The sequence below is a fragment of the Micropterus dolomieu genome, linkage group LG22, assembly GCF_021292245.1.
Source record: "Micropterus dolomieu isolate WLL.071019.BEF.003 ecotype Adirondacks linkage group LG22, ASM2129224v1, whole genome shotgun sequence".
NCBI lineage: Eukaryota > Metazoa > Chordata > Actinopteri > Centrarchiformes > Centrarchidae > Micropterus > Micropterus dolomieu.
The window spans coordinates 27,659,849-27,680,676 of record NC_060171.1 but is presented as its reverse complement, the minus strand read 5'-3'; the positions used below and the strand labels follow the sequence as shown (position 1 = coordinate 27,680,676).

At 40.8% G+C, this 20,828-nt stretch overlaps 1 protein-coding gene across 1 annotated transcript; it reads right to left on the bottom strand.

Moving 5' to 3' along the window:
* Positions 1-66: 66 nt before the first annotated feature.
* aars1 (alanyl-tRNA synthetase 1) lies at positions 67-19,964 on the bottom strand. Its single transcript, XM_046038027.1, has 20 exons — positions 19,838-19,964; positions 16,467-16,624; positions 16,112-16,300; positions 15,762-15,907; positions 14,911-15,102; positions 13,102-13,246; positions 12,437-12,582; positions 12,015-12,123; positions 11,323-11,473; positions 10,579-10,703; positions 9,414-9,558; positions 9,141-9,319; positions 7,247-7,360; positions 6,882-7,088; positions 6,489-6,673; positions 4,254-4,362; positions 3,545-3,658; positions 3,248-3,454; positions 1,390-1,503; positions 67-1,296 (listed from the first exon to the last, which is right to left on the bottom strand). Exons 2-20 carry the CDS (start codon positions 16,608-16,610, stop codon positions 1,117-1,119), a joined length of 2,901 nt encoding a protein of 966 aa, XP_045893983.1. The 5' UTR covers positions 16,611-16,624; positions 19,838-19,964; the 3' UTR covers positions 67-1,116.
* Between the last annotated feature and the right edge of the window lie 864 nt (positions 19,965-20,828).

Here is a 20,828-nt window from a genome sequence, read left to right as displayed (position 1 = left end):
GCTCCCTGACATTAATCACCAAAACAAATACAATATCAAGCATTTGAAAAGACCAAGGTAGACACGTGGCATTTACCAGTTGCATTTATTCCCATAACGTGACATTTCAATGACATGGAGCAGCTACAATGATTAAAGACATTTTCAACATTCTGCATTAAATCGATATTAAAGGTCAGTGAAATGAAGATCAATTATTGGACACCTTCGTGATCTTTTATACAGTTAATGAATTATTAATTTACTAAATCAAACCCGTTCGACTTACAACACATCAGATAACGGCTTGTTATTTGAAAAGCAAGACTGTTACAGCTCCTGTGTCCCACCAATCACAGGAAAGAACTCAGGCTTTCGCTCACATAGATGGACGGAGCCATTGCTCAGATCTGATCAAAAGCCTTCAGCCAACAAAGGACATACTGTGTATACTGTACCTAAATCATTTCAGAGCTGGGCTGACTTTTCATTTTTCTTTCCCAGGCTGAACTAAAGTGGTACAGGAAGCCAAAAGTTTAGATCGTGATCACTGCTCTGGGGTTTGTATTTAAATAAACAGGGCTACAGTGAGATCAAACAAACACAGAGGCTGGATGGAAGTTTATCAAAAGCCAACTTCATGCTCAGATCACAAGTCTGAGGTGGAAACTACTGTTTTTGTCGCTTCATCTGAGCTGTACAGTACCTTCAGGAGGCAAAAATCAAATCAAAAGTAGATCCCTTTTCTTTTCCTCTGTACACAAGCATGCAACAATGAAGTGGACACATCTGCCGTCACCTTTCACTTAACTGCACGAAAGGATCTGTCTATATTTATATATTCAAGCAATTTCCACAGAGATGAATTTTTACTGGTCAGCAATCGTAGTCGCAATAAATATGCGAGTGGCTCATTTACTGCTGGCTGTCAGTGGTCATCTGTCAACATGGTGGGAGCGAGAAACCCAGGTGGTTGGTTTGTTTTCTAATGTTTTTTCTGACCCAAAGGGAGAAGAAAGAAGGAAAGGAAATGGAGGAAGGAAAGCACGATGTTTTGGGATTTCTAACTCAGTTAAGTTAACTCCTCAAAAAACACTTTACTTCCACACCTATGTTTTCAACCCCTCTCTCCTCTTATTAGTTCTCTCCCAGTTTGAGCCGTGCAAACTCGTTAGCCAGCTGTAGCGCCTCCTGCAGGCACTGTGTGTTCCTGCCCGTGGCCTGGGCCGACGTGTCCTTGCCGCCTCCTTTGCCGTCCAGCAGGGGGCACACCTCCTGAACCCACTCGCTAGCCTTCAGGCCGCGTTTGGCCACTTCCTGGAGAGAGGAGGGGAGATTAATGTCAGATCTGTTACAGGGCACTGAAAGGCTCCCGGCACACTGACTGAGGGTGGGTGTGTTTATTGTTACCTGTGGGACTTGACACAGGCAGGTGATCTTGCCGGCGTCGGGGTCCACAGTGAAGAGCATCGCAGCGGTCTGAGGAGAGTGCGACTTCAACAGCTTCAGTGACTCGTTCAGTGCCTGAGAGAGACGGAGCAGAAACAGGAAGGGAAGGAATAAAGTATCCTAATCAGCACTATTGCTGTCTCAAGGTCAGAAGTAATAGGCCACAGAGTTGATTTGGTACCATGGTAATTACACAATGAGATAAACTATGAGGCTTCCTGAGAAAATGTGCAATACTGTGTAGTGGAAAACTGAATTTTAATACTGTTTGCACTTTTCATCAATATTTGTACAGGATGCAGATGAAGTCTTGGGGTTTGGATTATAGATTTCTTCTTTTACTAGGACATGGTTTTCTTTTGGGCCAACATGTCAATTCAGATAATATCAAAATGGGTAGACATGGCTTTGTACAAATTAGGGATCGATCAATATTCCCCCCCCCGACCGATAAAGATTATTAGTAACCAATTAGACAAAGGACCGAAATGTGGAACCGATAAACATTTGCTGTAAAATTTTTAATCTTTGTGTCAAAATTTTGAACAACACAAACTCCAACACAAAACTTGAAAATGAGGTTACAGTTAATTGTCATGATTAATCTTTATAAATAGTAAATTAAATGAATTAGAGATCCATCACAAAGATGGACTTGACTATGATTGATAATTTATTATATTTGTCTGTACCTGCTGCCATTTATATTGTATTTATTTTAATACTGTCTATGAAGATTCTCAGTCATCCAGGTCATAGTTATCCAACGAAGGTTAAAATTTTGATTTTAACCAAAGTTGGATATTTTAATACTGTTTTTTAATTTCAATTTTATTGATACATTTACTAGTTCTGTTCTTTATCTATACTCTTGCTTACATTACATTACTAAATAATTGCTTTTTTAAAATATGTCATTTAAAAGAGAGAAAATTCAGAACAGTAATAAAATTTAATATTTTATTATAGCTAACTGTTTTCAAAGCAACAACAAAAGTAAAGTTTACAGCAGCAAAGTAACAATTTACAATCAATATCTCACTGGAAACAAATGGAGCATGTAAGATAAACTATATTCCTGGCATCAAAATACTGTAAAGTTTAGAAAGAAGAGCACAGACATCAGTATCAGTCCGCCCTCATGTCTTCCCTCTTCTGCTGCTGGTAGAGAGGATCTGGTTTGACTCAACAAAAGCTGAGTTTGCAAGGAGTTGCTAAATTTTAAGGTACGTAGCATCTCAGGTTTAGCTTGTTTATAACTAATAGCCGAGCTAGCACATGTGCTTTTGTAAAACCAAAACACAGCTGCGGTGGATGAAACAGAGCAGATTAAAATATCGCTTGCAGCAGGTTCCTGCATGTTGTACTGATGCAGTATCAGCCTTTTACTGGTACTGCTGGTTTTGCTGCACTTGCTTACAGTAACGGCCGTAGTTATGGTCACCTTTTGTATGATCTCCGCTAACTTGCTCCGCTCAGTGCGTGTATGCGGAGCTCTGCTGAGAGAGGACAGGAGGGGCTGCAGCGTGGGGGCTCGCTAGTTCTATTGGCTACTTCCGCACAATAGTCAGTGTTGATAGGTGAGTACAGACGGAGAGAAACGGCTGCATCAGAGCCAAAGGAGCGCATTTCTTTTATTAATTACTTATTTCGGCTATCTGTTTTTAAAATGACCGATGCAGACTATTGAAAAATGCTGAATATCAGCGCAAATAATTTTATTGGTCGACCCCTAGTACAAATTCTCTCGTATCATTTCAGTCTCTCCGCCTGCCCAATAATACACTTACATGTGGTTAAAATTCCTGTATTGACTCACCTTTGCTGAGGCTCCGGTTTCCATCTCCATAATGAGCAGCGGCTTGTTGGGGCTGTTTTCAATCACCTCATTGGTCTTCTCCAGGACTCTCTTCTGGATGTCAGCTTTATAGGAGCGGTCCAGGTCGTCCATGGTCTTCTTAAGGCTCTTCAGGGTTTCCCTCATCTCGTCCTTCTGCCACTGGGAGATCACTGCTGTGCCTATCAGCTGCAGAGAGGAGGGAAATGTTAATACCACAGCACAGAGTTGTCCTATTGGGACGTTCTGGAGTCTTTGTGGCACAAAAATGACCTTTACCTCCGTCATGTCGCCGATCTCTTTCTGAATTTCCTTGTTCGGGGCGGTCTGCTGCTTCACCTTGTCTCCCAACGCGGTCAAAGACTGGTGCAGGGAATCGGCTTTCCTCTGGGCCTGATGAATGGAGGCAGAGAGGCATGTGTGAGACAAGGGCAAAGAGCAGGGAGAGATGAAGAAAGGAAAAGAAGCAGAGCGGTGGAAGCAAGAAGGGAGAGGAAAAGATAAAGGAGGATCAAACAGAATGAAATTGTTGTCTAAAAATAGTAAAGATTAATTTGTCCTCAGGACCCGGAGGGGGGGGCGAGATGCTAAATGATCCTCTCTAGCTCCAAGGTCACCACAAGTCAAAAACATGCTTCATTAAAGTTTCATCACCGGGGACACAGAAAAGACACACAGTCCCTCAGTCTGAGACACATTTTCATTTTAATCAGTAGAGTTTTTCTGTCATGAATGTCAACAAAACCATCATGACTATTTGAGCATCAACCCTCCACAATAAGTAATCATGTGATCTCAGACAAACACACACTGAAGGAATATTACATCTACTTTCTTTAAGATGTTGGCAGAACTATTTTCTATGCAAGTGTGGGTGGATGTGCAAGTATGAGCATAAGGCTGGAAGCAAGTGTGTGTGTGTGTGTGTGTGTGTGTGTGTGTGTGTGTGTGTGTGTGTCTCTCTCTCTCTCTCTCTCTCTCCCCTGACCTTCTGGGCCTCTGTTCCTGTCACAGCAACAATGCGGCGGATGCCCTTAGCGATGGCCTCCTCTGAGACGATGACAAATGGCGCGGCGTGACCCGAGTTCTGCAGATGGCTGCAGATAACAAAAACCAACAGCACATTACCAACTGTGTTACACAACTGTGGGAGGCAGCCGAGAGGGAGCGCCGAGAGGCGAAAGAGAAACACGAGTGGGAGAGAAAACGTCACAAAACAGCAGCAGCAGGAATAAGACATTCTTTAAAGTGACTGCAGATTGGTAAAATGTTCTTGTCCTTGATGTTGTTTTAAACAGGAATATTTTTAAACCTGAAGCGGTGTGAGATGGTGGGACACACAATTAAACAACAAGCTTCTTGTAAATGGCTCCTCCAACGCTTAAGTCAGAACCAACTCTACACACCTAGGGTCGTTTTCAACACCTATACACATAAAACCAGCGTAGAAATCATTTGGACTCCGACAGGAATCTAAAAGTATTACTATACTGCTTGTAAGTGAGAACGTCTTGGCATTCAGGTGGATTTTACAGCCAAGAGCAGGCACTGTAAAACTCAGCGGAGCAAGTATAATTGCTGGATTAAGCTTTACAAAACGTTCCAGGCCTCGTCTGCACAGGGACACGTCCGTCTCACTGTAAAGACCCACAAATTCAATTAATGGTTTCCACTTTACACACCGCCACTGGTGGATACTTCTGAAAACTGGCAGCTTCATGCAGATGCAGACGTTTATTCGGAGACAACTCTACTCCTCCATGTTGATGGGAGTTAGGTCGCACACTTGACTCCAGCTGGAACATACAAAGTAATTAGCAGCAACGATTCAGATGTGCTAATAGGTTTAAATTTGCCTTCCTCTCATGTGTTTTTTTGTTCTGCTTTACTCATTTTCACAAACATTTGTGAAACTTTGCAGAAACACTTTCATGAAGTGTGATGATACATGGTTACGGCGCGTGTGGGTGCAGAAGCTGTGAGGCTGAAACAGGATGAAGCCACGTGGCAACGAAGTACAACAGAAGCAGACAACTTCATAATGAAGTGTGCCGCTCTACAAAGGCAGAGGGCTGCAACTGTAGTTGTGAAAAAAAAAGGGGTTTACAGTTTTTAGGCTGTTCGGCCAACTACAACACAAAGGTTGTAATGATGTAACGTGAAGTTACTTATGGCTGTCATTTTGACTAGTTTGTTTAAGAAGAAAAACATTACTTTGACTATTTTCACTATTCGTAGGGTTTAAATGTGTCTGTACATCTACTATTAATATTTATAGACATGAACATAATAAAATGATCTAACATTTACTGCTTCTCTGCTAAGCTTGTTACGTTAGCTTTAGCAAGAGCTTTGCTACGTTTCATTCTCCATCATGATAGAATTTAGCTGCCAGATGGCTTTTGTTGTTTGTTTTAGCTGCGTGGTTGACTGTTTCTCTGTAACAGTGCAGTGAGACCAACGGGCTGCTCGTAGAGTTAAAGAGAAAATTCACAGAAATTGAACAATTTTATGGCATATTAATATTTTTATTTGCTAAAAAGTGCGTCAGAAAGTCAGATTCTGGGCTTGTAAGCAATTGTGACCAAATATGTTACTACGTTTGGCTTTGCAGGGCAGAGTAGATATGAAATAACACACTAGAACTTATTAATGGTCTAATACTGATAAACTCAGATACTGGGGATGCTACCAACATCCTGACTCAAGCTCTTTTCTACTTCTACTAGACTGACAGCCACACTGGAAACAGGAAATCTGAATTTCCCTGGTGTGTTATTATTTCCCTTCCTTGTATCGATGTTTGTGAACATGTTTATAATGTCTAGAGCTGCAACGATAAGGCAATTAATTGTCAATCAGTCCTTTTTTATGAAAAAACTACCAAATTCTCCGATTCCAGCTTCTCAAATGTGAAAATTATTCATTTTTTAACACCTCTGTGATGACGAAACATCACCTTGGGCTTTGATAGACACTGATCAAATTTTTTCACAATTTTCTGAACCTAACAACTAATTGCCAGATTTATCGATAATGGAAAATAATACTTAGTTGCAGCCCTATGATGTTCTCTTTGCATTCTTAAACCGGGAATACTTGAAAACATGTTGTAAACACAAACCCATTAGTATTATAGTGAATTTAAGTGAACTAAGATGCTGAGTTTATGTTCACCATGACACCCAATCACAGGTAGAATAAACTGAAACATTATACTCACGTTCCACCACAAAACTCAATGGATGTGAGAGAACCAGCAGCACTGTCAGGGTCCTTCAGCAGGTCCTCAACAGGGATACCAATAGACACGACTCGGACAGGGTCGGGGTAGGTCTCATCGAACACGGCACGCAGACCCTGAATGGCTTTGGCTTTTGCTAGTGGGGCCTCCATGGCGTACACTGTCTGGAGAGAGCAAAGTATGGGAGGGAAAGCACTGTCAACTAATGATTTAGATGGACTTAATATTCATAATGATGTTCGCTTCATTTAAACAGCTAGAATCATCACCTACATCTAAAATAAATGATGCATTTTAACATGTTCTTGCTGTTTCAGTCAAAATGAACTTAAATCTGGTGTGTCTTTAATTTGTACGTATTCCCCCACTGACCTTAGCTTCTCTTATCAAAGTACAAGCGATTTCCTCAGTCTTCCGGACCTCTTCTGTGCTCAGGGCGCCTTTAGCAGTGAAGTCAAATCGCAGGCGGTCGGGAGCAACCAGGGAGCCCCTCTGGTCTGCCTCCCCCAAAACCCCCCGCAGGGCAAAGTTTAAGATGTGTGTGGCGGTGTGGTTGCTCATGATGGGCCTACGACGAGCCTGGAAAAGAGAACATGGACGGATATTTGCCAGAAACACCAACCAGAGCCTCGCCCCCTTAAAAACACAGAGCTCAGAAACAGAAATCAGAAAAAGTGTCAAAACTTATTTTCATGCTATTTAATTATTTATTTAATTCAAATCCTGCATGTTCTCACCTCATCTACACTTAAGGTAACGTGGTCTCCAACCTTCAGCGTGCCATACACTGTCCCCACATGGAGAATGTAACCTCCTCGAACCTGCGTATTCTTCACTGTGAACTCCATCCGCTGCATACAAACAAGGAAAGAAGCAGAGACAGAATGGTTAGACATGTTTTTGTTCTGCAGAAAACAGGCTAAATATTTGTTTAGTTTAGTTAGAAAGCTGGCTGATGCATTGTGCAAATGTTTTGTTCTAGCATTTGGAGATGAAAAATAGATTTTTTTTCTTCAAAGTTTTGTGTTGCTTTAATAATGGTGTCAGATACAGAAGTGAACATGTAGACTTGTCAAGGCAGGAGACGGTTCCTCCAGCACGTCTTTACATACTTGAGAAAATGAGAATTATTAGAAAGAAATACCAAGACATATAAAAGAAACAAAGTACTGACATTTGAATAGATTTTTTTTTTTGACAAATGGTTTTCTGCAAACTCTCTCTCAAGTGAGAACCTGAATGGCATGAAAACACATTTATGTCACAGAGATGAGAACAATTTATCTTTCATCTATTCTCCTGTCAATATTGTGATGTTTCCATTTGGCAGCCTATATCGCTCAAAAGAGGGCCTTTTTGCCTGCAGGCATTATATCTTCCAGCTATCAGACCCTTGTGCCATTTAAACGGGAATCAGCAATGCCAGATGGTGAGATCACGAAATAAAGCAAAAAAACACAACACATAAAATATAAAACACATATCGCTGATAGGCTACACCATCATAGTCTGATGTGGATAATGTTCAACATCAAAATTTAATTAAATGTGAGGGGGAATAATTACAGGCATGATGATGGCTCTCACATACCTTTCAAATATATACTTCCACATTAACTAGGGTAACTGATGAAATGATCATCGGTTGTAGAAATCCAAGACTGCGTCAAATTGCACTAAAGAATTGCAGAACAGAGCGTCAGTAGTTTTTAACTGATCTGTTGATATTATAAATATTGAAAATGCACATAGCCGATTCTCAATATTCATTTTATTTATTTTTACTGCCAGGCGCACACCTGCACATATGGACTGTGTAAATTATAAAGTCAGGAAATGAAGCCAGTGACAGGTCTCGCACAGTCGCTACACTTCATCCTCATCATAATAATACAGGCCGAGGATAACAAACCCGAGATTTAAAATGTTTTGTTTACCTGTCAAAATTCCATCTTCAATGATATCCCAGGGTTCAGGGTGGGGGATACGCCGACAAGTGTTTGATTTGAACAATATATAATGTCTTCCTTTCTAAATTCGCTGCATTTTCTTTTGTTTGTGTAGCCAGCGCCTCAATTTCTGTGTCAGAGATGTTTCGCGCTCTCTTTTTTTTCCTCAGTCTTCCTATGGGTTGTTGTTGCTGTGATTCACAGTAAGCAGGCTCATTCACATGCATCAATATTGATGAGGTGCTTTACATCAACCATTTATGGCTGAATGTGGGCGTGTAGGGGGCTGGATATGAGGCTGATCCACGTGCGCACATTTCCAGGTGGAGTGGGATTTATAAAAGGGCAAGTTAACTAAAGTTTAAAGTTTTATAAATCAGAATTTTTTTTAGTGTACGTCATTTCTGGTTTTTGTGTGAATGTACACTTTTAGTATGGATTCTATGCACCTGTATTTAACACTTGCATGTTTCATAAATGAGCCCCCTGGATTTTGGGTTTTATCTGAAATTTGACCACTATGTAGTTTGGGGAATGCCACACACCAATTCTGAAAATTACCCTAATAAGGGCTTTTCAGACCTCACAATGTTTTTACAAAACGCCTTGAAACTGCTTCGGCTGAGCTCAATACAAACTACTGAGAAGCATCCACTTTCTCTTTCATCACAGTTGCACTTACATCCCCCGTGCTGTCGTCCTCTCGAAGCATGTAGCCCTCGTCAAATGTCTGTCCGCCCTGCTCGGCGTAGAAGGACGTCTGGTCTAGTAGTACACCGCACTGCTGACCCGTGGTCACCTCGTCGCAGAAGGCGCGGTCACGGCGCAGGGCCAGCACTGTGGCTGTGGCCTGCTGAAACTCTACACACGCAAACAGGATTAGTTAGGGTTAGTGCACGAAACCTCAGGTCCAACTGAAACCTCAGGTCTCTCTGTGAGAATGCAAATCACTAACCATAGTTGCCATTTTCGTCCGAGGTGTATTTGTATTTGGGAGAGTCATCTGTGGCCGGTATGTTTCTGTTTCTCAGCTCTTCAATGGCATAGATGTCCAACATGATATGGTCCTCGTCTCCTGCGCCCTTACCCTGGGACTTTAACTAAACACAGAAGCAAACTTGTTCTTCTCCAGTTACAAAACGCAAAATCTTAACTTGACACTTCAATACGCTGCATGATCAGTTCAGCGGACTCAAAGTTAAAAACAATTTACAGAGAAATGACAACTACAGTATTTATGATCAAAATGATATTTATCTAATTTCTTTTACCTTTATTTTACCAGGAATTCTCATTGAGATCAAAACTCTCTTTTACCAGAGAGACCTGGCCAAAGTAGCAGCCATACATAAACACAACATATTAAAATGCTACATACAATCATGACAAAATTCACAAAAAAAAAAACACATCTATTCAAACACAATGGCAATTTAATTTTGTAACTGCATAAAGGTGACATTTTAAACTAAATAAGGGCCATATATCTTTATTAGTGCGAGTCTAAAGCCGACTATCCAATCAACAAAAATCTAAATTTGCTGGAGTTCCTGAATATGCTTTTTTTTTTTTTTTTTTTTTTTTAAATGAATCAGCTTTGTTTCATAAAGTGCATACGAGGCAACAATACTCCAGCCTACATGCATTATCATAAAAGTGCAAACAAACACTTGTTGCCACCTATTTTACATCCTATCTTTGTAAAGCCACTCATTTTAAGTTTGTGTTGATATTCTCTCTCATGTTCATGCTCAAAACTGACCTTAGATCTGAATCCATGTCTCTCTGACAATGACAACAACAAAAACTGTACAAGCTTCACAAAGTTAGAATCTACTGCAGGACTATTGTATGACCTTCGATTGTGCCTAATAAACACACTGTACCTGACCACAGGATAAGGAGGAAATATTAGGGGAATCTAAACACCACCATGTGGCAGGGAGCAGAACTGCAGTGACAGTATGTATACAGACATCAGTTCACTGTGGTGTGTTGAACAGCAGTGTGAGGCTGCAGTAAACCACAAAAATAAAACACTGTTCAGTGGAGTTTCCTGCACTGAACACTCGAGGTCAAATTCTAACAATCAGTGAATAGGTTTCCTTCCGTCTTCTCACCTGAGCTGCCTTCTTCTCCTCCTCAAAGGCAGCCAAGTTCACCGTCATGCCTTTCTCCTCTGCGATGAGGGAGGTCAGGTCCAGAGGGAAGCCGTATGTGTCATACAACAGCCATGCTGTGTCACCTGGACGCAAAATGATGCCGTCATCATTTTGATCAATCAGTAAGAAGTGATAAACGAAAGTTTCAAGCGTCTGTTGCGGTTACTGTATTCCCAACATTGCAAATGCAAGGACACGGTCTGTTAGACATGTGATTTGGTATTAGCCACAGTAGCGTCTCATTTGGCTGAGTACACACAAGATGCTGTCACCACTTGGGACAAAGAAGAAATACATCTGAAATCTGAGGTAGACAAATTCGAGACATCACGCATGACGGTCAGACAGATTGATGAATGAAGGATGAGAGACCGATTCCATAATGCCAACAAACACTTTGACTGGATAATAAATAAATAGATAAATAAATAAATACACAAAACATCCAATGGAAGGGGTAATGAGTGATAAAGACCGAAGAGAGAGTATCTAGCTCATGTCTCTCCACACCACACGTGTCAAAGGATAAAAGAAAGATTATGATTGAGGGAGAATAGAAACAAACATTGTGCACTGAACGTGTTAAAATTATATCTATGTTACAACACATTTTTGAAGCAGTTTCTTTCCATTAAGATCATCAGCACAGGACACAACATGTACACATGCACGTGGTAACGCTTCTCTTGAGGTGCATCTCACCTGGGATGATCTTGCTGTCTCCAAGACTCATGATCTTCCTATCGAGGATACGGCGTCCCCTGCTGAGGGTTTTGAGGAACTGCTCCTCCTCCTCATTAATGATGTCTTTCACCATTTCTGGGTCTTTCTTCAGCTCCGGGAACGCATCACCCTGGAGAACGGGAGTGAAAGCAGATGGGGTGAGATACAGATAGAGAGGGAAAGCAGAGATAAGATGGGAGAAAAAGAAAAGTAGAAAAGTAGACAGGAGATGGTAAAAGAAAGAAACTGATGTCACCATTAATAGCATTATTCATAGACTGGATGTTAAACGTTATAGCTTATTTGCACCATATCTGAAATCAAATTAAGTCATTTTAAGATCTTTCTATGACCTTGAAGAAAATGTAATAACCTTTCCCTGCTGCACAAATAGAGATTACAGCTGGATGTTTAACATCAACCAACATTGGAAAAATACCTATTTTAAGATTGTAAGTACAATAAAATGAGCAGGGACAAAAATAAATAAATAAGAAAAACTTGACTCAGTTGAGAAGGAAGAAAAACAGATTTTCTATTCAATTCTGTAAATGTTAAAACTTGTGTGTTGATGTGATTTAGATCTTTTTTTGATCGCATTTAAAAAGTCCTGTTAACACTTTTTAAAGGACTGTGGATACACTGGAATAAAAACAAGAAACAAATCTTACCAGGGATTCGACCACCACATCCACCAGAGAGGCAAAAAAGCCTCTCTGAGCGCCCAGCTTCTCGTGGGAATAACGAACTGCGCGACGCAGGATCCTCCTCAACACATAGCTAAACATGATGAAAACAACACAACACTGCAATGAAGTATTGTTGACATTAACATGTGTTGTACTAACTGGTGTGTCAGTAATGAAGCACCAAATTACCAAAGTATAATTTTGGCAATAGAAAGCACCTCAAGGACTGGCACACCAGTTTGTCGAGCATATATGGCATTTTAAAATTCTCAAACTCAAAACAGTCGAGTAAAACACACAAATTACAGTGTTCTGTGCTCCACTTGCTACAGATTGTGTCTACGCTTCTGACATTTAGCCTTGTAATTCCCTCCTTTATTTGCTCCGAAATGTTTGTGGCTCACCCTCTTCCTGTGTTGTCAGGCCGACCACCGTCTGATAGGGCGATGGTGATGGTGCGCGCGTGATCAGCCAGCACACGGTAGGCCATGTCAATACCGTCAGCATCCTCTGCACCTACTTTACCAGTGTAAGGTCGAGCGCCTGTACCCTGAAACAAACACAAAATCATGTTTTAACTAGTATTAGTGGTTCCAAAACTTTTTATTTTTATGTACGCAGCCCTTCGTCAACACCACCCGTCACCATCCAAATGTGTCAAAAGGGGATAATGTTACAATATTATTTTCATACAGGACCCTGAAAGTGTTTTTTGTTTGCTTGGTCTCATTCTTTCCAGTAGTTTTGCTCAGGTGTGCATTCGTACTACCACCTGAAGTGTTAGTGCTCCTAAACACAAATATTTGGATTTTATAATTTCTTAAACAGCTATAATTTGCTCTGCTTGTACCTTAAACCATTGAGCAGCTGACTTGGAAGGCTGGGTGTTCTGCTTCTCCACCAGGAGATGAATACGGAATAATACTTACTAGCTAAACTTTAATGTTAAGGTTACATTTGTGGTTCCTCACTTCAAGTGCTGAGGAAAGTGTTCCAGCTTGAATTTGCATTTGACAGGTGAGATTTTTACACTTTCATTCAGTTACACAAATGTGGGGCTTTTCAGTACCTTACAAATGGCTTCAAAATATGGAATGAAGAGGTCCGTGTCATAGTTGGACATCTTGTTCTGCAGTACAGACACCAGGCGCTCGAGACCCATCCCTGTGTCGATGCTCTTCTTAGGCAGCGGCTTCAGCTCCGTCTCCGACTCTCTAAGCAGAAAGAAACACAGAATAACTGATCAGAAATGAGTGTATGCACTTTTGATGAGGCAGGGTTTTTTTTACTGCACGCATGTGTTTGAATTTTACACAATAGCCTACGGTTCCACTGTGGAAACTGACTTATTTATTAGTTCTACTTTTAAGGAGAATCATACAGTTTTTTCGTTCACTTCACGTCAAATTTTGGATAATTTTAGATAGGAGCAACCAGATAAAGGGTTTACACAGCCAAGTAGTCAGATTTGTTCAGCAGAAATCTGCTTGTATTTAACATAATCCCCTGACGTGAAATAGGTCTAGAGTTGAGACGGACATTTATAAAGTCAGATCACTTGTAAACAACTGTACATTTCTTTGGAAGACACAAACAATAGAAGGACCTCAGTGTTTCCCCTATATGCATTCAGCAGTGGCGCACCGCCGCACTAAATGTACTGTGTCGGCTACAGTGTGTCGGCTTCTCAAGACCAAGAAAAGTCTGTCGTTTCCCCACCTGCTGGAAAAATGAAGCATGTTAGCGCCAAGTTAGCTAACATCCCCCCTCCCCTTCAGACTGAGCTGAGCAGGAAAGCCTCAAACAGCAGGCTGCGTCTTTTGGCTGCTATGTAAATTAACATTAGCTCAATAGAAAGTAACTGGTGGCTGTATTTCATTACTAATGAGGAGACGTTTCTTTTTGGATTTTAATGTGCAAATAAAATGCACCTCAGAAGGGAGCAGGTTTCTCATGTTACACACAAAAGGCAAACATGAACAATCATATCTATAACGATTCTGAGGTCATATTAACAGGGTTTTAGGGGGTGATGTCCAAAACATGCTGTGCAATAAATGTTAAATCACTGTGGAGAGCTTCATAACCAACCAAATAACCTTCCCCAAATCTAAAGTTTATAGTTCCTCCCCAGTAGACTGATCTTTGGCTGTTGGTTATTTATTATCTGCTCTAGCTTTTCCAACTCTTTGTTCAAACATATGGTGAAAATAATGGCCCAATGTGATGTGAAATTACATATTTGTCATAGAAAAACGTAGTATTTTTTGGGAGAGGACTTCCAAACCCCCCACCACCTTGACCATGACCACCAACACCAAAACATTCAGCTAAAGCTCACATTAAACTGAGAAAACACTGAAGTTTTAAACTATTCTGATATGCATCGCATGCTCATGGACACAAGAGCAATACTGCTGAGACATGTTGTGTTGGGGTTTGACAAAAATTTTGCTTCACCTCCGCTGTTATAACTCCATCCTAGGGGAAACACTGGACCTGTAAAGAGGTGTGTGCATCTGATTCAGTAGCTGCACTGCATGTTGTACAAAACAGATAATAAAAAAGGTGTGTCCAAATTCCAGCATCACTCGATCTTAATTTAGGATCAGGGTTTTGTTTAGGTGAATTGCAGTCACAAAGCATGTGATCATTCATTATGTTGCCCACTGCAGGATGATAGTCACAAAAACATACGATGAACGAGTTACCGGTCAGTCCATATGCCTTAATGCTAACAGCTCTTGGTAAGTTTGTTAAAAGCCAGTGTGAACACTGACTAGAACTAAAAGACAACAGGCCTACACAGTCTGTCTGCACTAATAAATTCATTTGTGAGATAAGTATACCGTACCCTTTCAGATCTTGTGTCCGTTACCTGTTGAACTGGATGAACACCAGGTTCCAGATCTCCAGGACATTGGGATCGTCCATGTTCACCAGGTGGGAGGCGTCTCTGCCTCCGATGCGGTCGTAGTGGATTTCACTGCAGGGACCGCAGGGACCGGTGTCTCCCATCTCCCAGAAGTTATCCTTCATACTGCCTGGCAGGATGCGAGCCTCATCCATCCTGAGAGAAACACAGCGAGCATAGAGAATTCAATTAAATCAATGCAGTCAAGAGGTAAAAATTAAGTTGTGTGAAGATTAGGACGTGTGTGAAAGCCAAACCTCTTTGAGGAAAACAAATTATTTTCTTCAGTGGGTGCCTATTCTGTGCTTAAATAATTTATTTTACAATAATGTGAATATTTACCCACTGACATTTCATGACATTTCTGATTATTATATAATTATCCTATTCTATCCATTGTTATACTATATTATGTCAATCTGTTACACTGTTTTATTACATGATATATTTTCTATAATACAGAGAAACACTAAATATCATAACTTATATTATTATATATTATTTTAGTGAATGCTGTTTACATATACTATACCTTGCTGACTTTGCTGCTACTTATCGCACCACTGTGTCACACTATTTTTGAGTTCAATTGATTTTATATCGTTTCTATTTTTATTTCTATTCTTATTTTATATACAATTATAATTATGTATTGTTTACTTTCTCCATTTATCTGTACTTATTTCTGTACTTGTGCTGCTGCAACACCTGCATTTCCTCTCCAGGGCTCACATTGGGAGGTGATTATTGAAAGTTGCTCAAAGAAAATGCCTTCATCTGACATGTTAACCAATATATTCTCAAGCTAGACTCACCCTAGGTCGATCCAGATCTGTTTGCACTCCAGGTCGGGCTCCAGGCCTGCGTCGGCATCTCCCCCGAAGTAGGTGACATACAGGCGGTCTATGGAAATACCAAACTCCTGGGTCAGCAACTCCAAGGCCATCTTACAGGCCAGTTGCTGCAGACGGAGGTGGGAAGACGCAGAACGAGCAGGGCGACGAACGAGACAAGACACAAGACGACAAGTGCAGGCCAAATGTGTTAGCAGTGATAAAATAAAACCGATTCTTTTTATTCTAAATAGGTTCACAAATTCCCAAAATTATTTCTTACACTTTACGGAAGCAGGTTTGAGGAAATTCAGAGACGACAATGATAATACCTTAAAGTAGTCCCCGAAGGACCAGGACCCCAGCATCTCAAAGAAGGTGTGGTGGTAGACATCTTTACCCACATCGTCCAGGTCATTGTGTTTTCCCCCTGCACGGATACACTTTTGAGTGTTGGCAGCACGATGCAGCTTGGCCATAGGGTGGGAAGGATCGATAGTGTTGAGGAAGATGGGCTTGAACTAAGAGGAAGTGGAACAAGAAGCAAATTTGTGAGTTGTGTTCTACTGAAAGTCTGCTGCAAGCATCTTATAATTTCAGTCCAACTTTAAAATCAGCGCGGATGTTTAAAAGAGCCAGCCTAAAGGAGATATTTGAGAAAAATGTAAAGACACATGGATAACGTACCTGGTTCATTCCAGCATTGGCGAAAAGCAGCGTGGGGTCGTCTAGTGGGATGGTGGAGGACGAGTGGACATACTGGTGCTCATAGCGACGAAAGAAGTCAATGAACTTCTCGCGGATTTGAGCTGCACTCAAAGAGGAGTCCATTCTGAACCAGCTCTCTGGCCAAAAATACACCACAAAAGAAAATCAATACCGTAACCATTACGCATGTTTAAACGCCACAGTAGCGTTAATTTAGCTCCATGTCCAATGAAATTATTCTGAGTCACTGACTGAACAAACAACACGAACATTTCTGTGTACAGCATGGCAATGGAAAAAATTAAAGTGGTCTGAACATGTTGCAAATTAAGCTCCCAGCAGTTATATTATTATTCTATTATTATTATTATTATTATTATCTGATTGTAAAGAACTGTTCCACTAATTAGAAAGTCAAAAAAGTTACTGTGTTCGAAATATATGCTGAAACTCTTTTTTTACTAAAAGCACGAACTGTTCCTTTCTGTGTTTGAGTTCTTGAGCGTTTACAACTGCACCTTCTAAAAGCCAGTTGGAGCGAAGCCCTCGCCTCTTAATTACAACAGGTGAGGCGGTCATCTCACTGCACTTTAACTCTAATGTCCAGATTGGACCGAGCCAGTGCTAACTTGTCAGTTATGAGGTGTCTGCAGAGCACAGACTAGAGAGGTTAAAGACTCATCTGACTTGTCCAACCAGTCACGCCCAACAACAGCTGTTATTGTTGTTCTGATTATATGTCGACAAACCCGGCTGACCTCTTCCAGTGTGATATTGGACGCAACTAACTGGAGTTGCGCTGCACCCTAAGAAGTGACATCACAGAAGCAGAGTGAGCTGCTGAGGCCAGCGGTTGGTGTTCTTCTTTCACAGAGCTCCATGGCATCTAAACTTTACTAGACTTGACTGCTAATGTCATCATTGAGAATACATTTATTTGGAGCTCTTTTTTGTAAAATGTGGGATCAGTCTCCTGGGCTTTCCAACAAGGTTAGAAGAGACACTACAAAACTGCTAGTCTCCCATTTCTGTCAAACAATTTTTCAGGTTTCACTGTAAAATTACTGTTAAAGTTGTTTGGCCATTGGGCAGCATAAGGCAGTGACACCAGTTACAACAAGTTCAAGCAGCTTGGGGGGTTTGTTTGGCAGTTGAACTCAGATACCCACAAACTCCCTGCAGAATTGCATAGTATCCCTTTAAACGATAAATGGATTATCAAAATAAATGGCAATTATCTTTCTGTCGACTAATTGTCAGTTTTTTCCAATTCCACCACCAACAATCTTTGTAAGGTTGGGTCCTAAGAAGCGTAGCAGAGATGCTCTACTCTCTCCAACAAAGTGGCCTCTGGCTCGTCTCATTAACCTGCTATCATGCTGAGAACACATTTGGTCTGTGTCATCACTGAATCACTTAACTCACCGATGATTTGACTTTTGACAGGTTCTTTGTGCTGATCATTTTTTAATCCAAAATGCATCCTATCAGCCTTAAGGCTTGAATGCATTCACAGCACCCACTGCTCCCACAGTTGCTCACATACGATATACAGAGTGTAGCACAGGGGACGGGAATTTCAAGCTAACACACATACACAAAAACAAAGAAGGGGGCATATATGGACTTGAAGGTGCCTACAAAGACTAGGACAGTAGGGCTTGTCCATTTTGTAGAACGTATTAGAAGTAGCTAGCTATGTTTTACTGTATAGATGGTCAACTTGATAGCTAGCGTCGTATCGCCATGGCACTTAACTGACAGCTTTATAGGAGCAGCCATGAAAGAACGCAAGAAAATTTTTTACTTGTAATTCAGGGGTCTCATCAATACACAGAATGTAAATCATTTACGGCTGCTTCTAGTTTTACCAAGCTGTGAGGACATCACTTTGGGCTTCCTTTGGGCTAACCTTTTAAGATATTTTATAGAGCTAATCATGAATCAATGCATTGAAATATATGACAGAAATAAGGGTTAGCTGCAGCCCTACTCTTTATTCAATGTGTAAGCAGCAAGTAGAACCCGCACACATAAAAAAACTATCCACAATTATTATTAGATTTTATTTTGTTTGTCAGAATGAATAAAAACTGTTGTTTTTATGCAACTCAAATGCTGGCCACAAATTCCCCTTCTGTGCCACTCAAATGATTTCTTTAGTTATAGTCCAACACCAAATTAACGTGTCTTACAAAGTGAGCTGCCTCTCCTAAGGTTTCTTTCTTGTACCAGTGGCTCTGGGTTAGGGTTTTTTGGGATGCTGCTGATGTGGGCCTTTAAAACTCATCGATACACTGCATGTGATACTGACCTGCACAAACAAACCTCATTATTTAAACCTCATTCAATGACAGTTGAAGTGAAACTGAACTCTAGTCTAGTGCTAGCTAATTTCAGTTTGGGATTGACAGCCAAATCTTTGCAAAGTAAAAATAGATCAACACCAGTGTCTCATACATACAAGCAATCACACTAGAAAAGTAGAGAAATGAAAAACATCACTTGAAATAGCATGAACCAAAATTAAATTCTTTAAATATCCTTCAGGATCTAAATTAAATTAACTCAAAATATTTTATACCTATATCCAAGCCCCACAACTAGAGTAAAATGAAAACCAGCTGGTGGCTTCAAGTCTCTGGGGCCAGCAAGGAGACAGTAAACAGCCACCTCCCAATCTTGACTACAAAACCACCCTGTTGACAACCAGAAAAAGACACTGCGGTGATTTGACACTGCTAGTGTGAGACAGAATACACCAACAACAGGTGAAATTATGCGTTTTAATGATGAAAATCGATACAATTGGTGTTGGTGCTTCTTTGTTATCACAACACTGAGAGCAGGTGCGTGGATGTCACCGGTGTCAAACTAACAAGGTAGCAGTTCAGAACTTGGCTTGTCTTTTTTTTTACCAAAGCCGTAGAGGGGGATACAAAGTACAGTGAGTTATAACTTATTGTCTCACACAAAGACTCAGAAGGCTGTCATGCTAAAATGAGTTCCCCCACAACACCTTTGCATCTCTGCTGTAAACTAACCTAGCGCACAGGGAGTGGTGCGATTCAATAGATCCAGTCATGTCAGACGACATCATTCCTCTTTTAAACTACGGCATGCAGCATTATTAGGTCCTCAGCTGATAAACTGCTGTGTTGGGCTCAAGCACTAACGTTAGCTTGACAAGCTGACGTTAGCAAGCTAAATGTTAGCCAGGCAGGCTCCCTGTTACATGGCCAGTCTGGGAGAGAGATTTCAGCCCACAACTTTAGCAGAAAATAACTTATCTGAATGGTAAGTTAAACGTTATTTATTTCAACAGCCCCTGAGGTAATGATAATACTTACAGAAGTCGCTATTGTCGCAGAATGAATCAGTTACTGCTCCCAGACACACTGCTTTAGCCCACGATGCTGGACCAAAAGGAAAGCGCAGAGCCAGTGAACACGCCCACGGGAGCCCATTGGTCCGTCGGCACCGGTACGTCGGCATATCTCAATCTCTATTGGACGGGCCTACTATCAATCTTAGCAGAGCCCGCGACATCAATGGTACAACTTCCCCGGCTCGGCTGATGCAACGGATCAGACACCGGCGTCAACAGACTTCTTCTTCTTCTTCTTCTTCTTCTTCTTTAGGGTTTAATGGCGGTTGGCAAACCAGTTTAACGGTGCATTACCGCCACAAGCTGGACTGGAGTGTGGAACGAGAGATTAGGCAGGAAATAAATGAAATAAACAAAACCAAAAACAAAGGAAAAAAAATAAATAAATAAAAATAATAAAAAAAAAAATAAATAAATAAATAAAAAAAATAAAAAAATAAAATAAAACAAAAATAAACATAAATTAAATTCTTTTTCCTAACTCAGTTTCTTTAAGAAACTTAATTATATGACAATATATCTGGCCTGCTGTTTTCCCCAAGAGACCCGCCAATGAGATATCATGATGTTTTGCCTTCCGTAATGACTGAAAGAGGCGTTCCCTATTGATAGTGTATCTCCTACACTGAAGGAGAACATGTTCAACCGTTTCTAGTTGGTTACAATATATACATTTCCCAGTTGGGTGCTTACCTATTTTATATAATGAAAGGTTGAGACCTGTATGTCCTATTCTCAGACGAGTGATTATATTTTCTTCCCTACGTTTCCAGCCCACCATCCTTCCGGCACCAACCTGTCTCTGTACATTATATAGGTGCCTTCCAGTTTCACTGTTGTCCCAGTGCTCCTGCCAAACTGACTGTGCATAGGTCCTGATAAATGTCTTAGCTTCATCTTTAGTTAAAGGGGTTTTTAGGTCTACATGTTTGATGACTGCCGAGTCGTTTTCA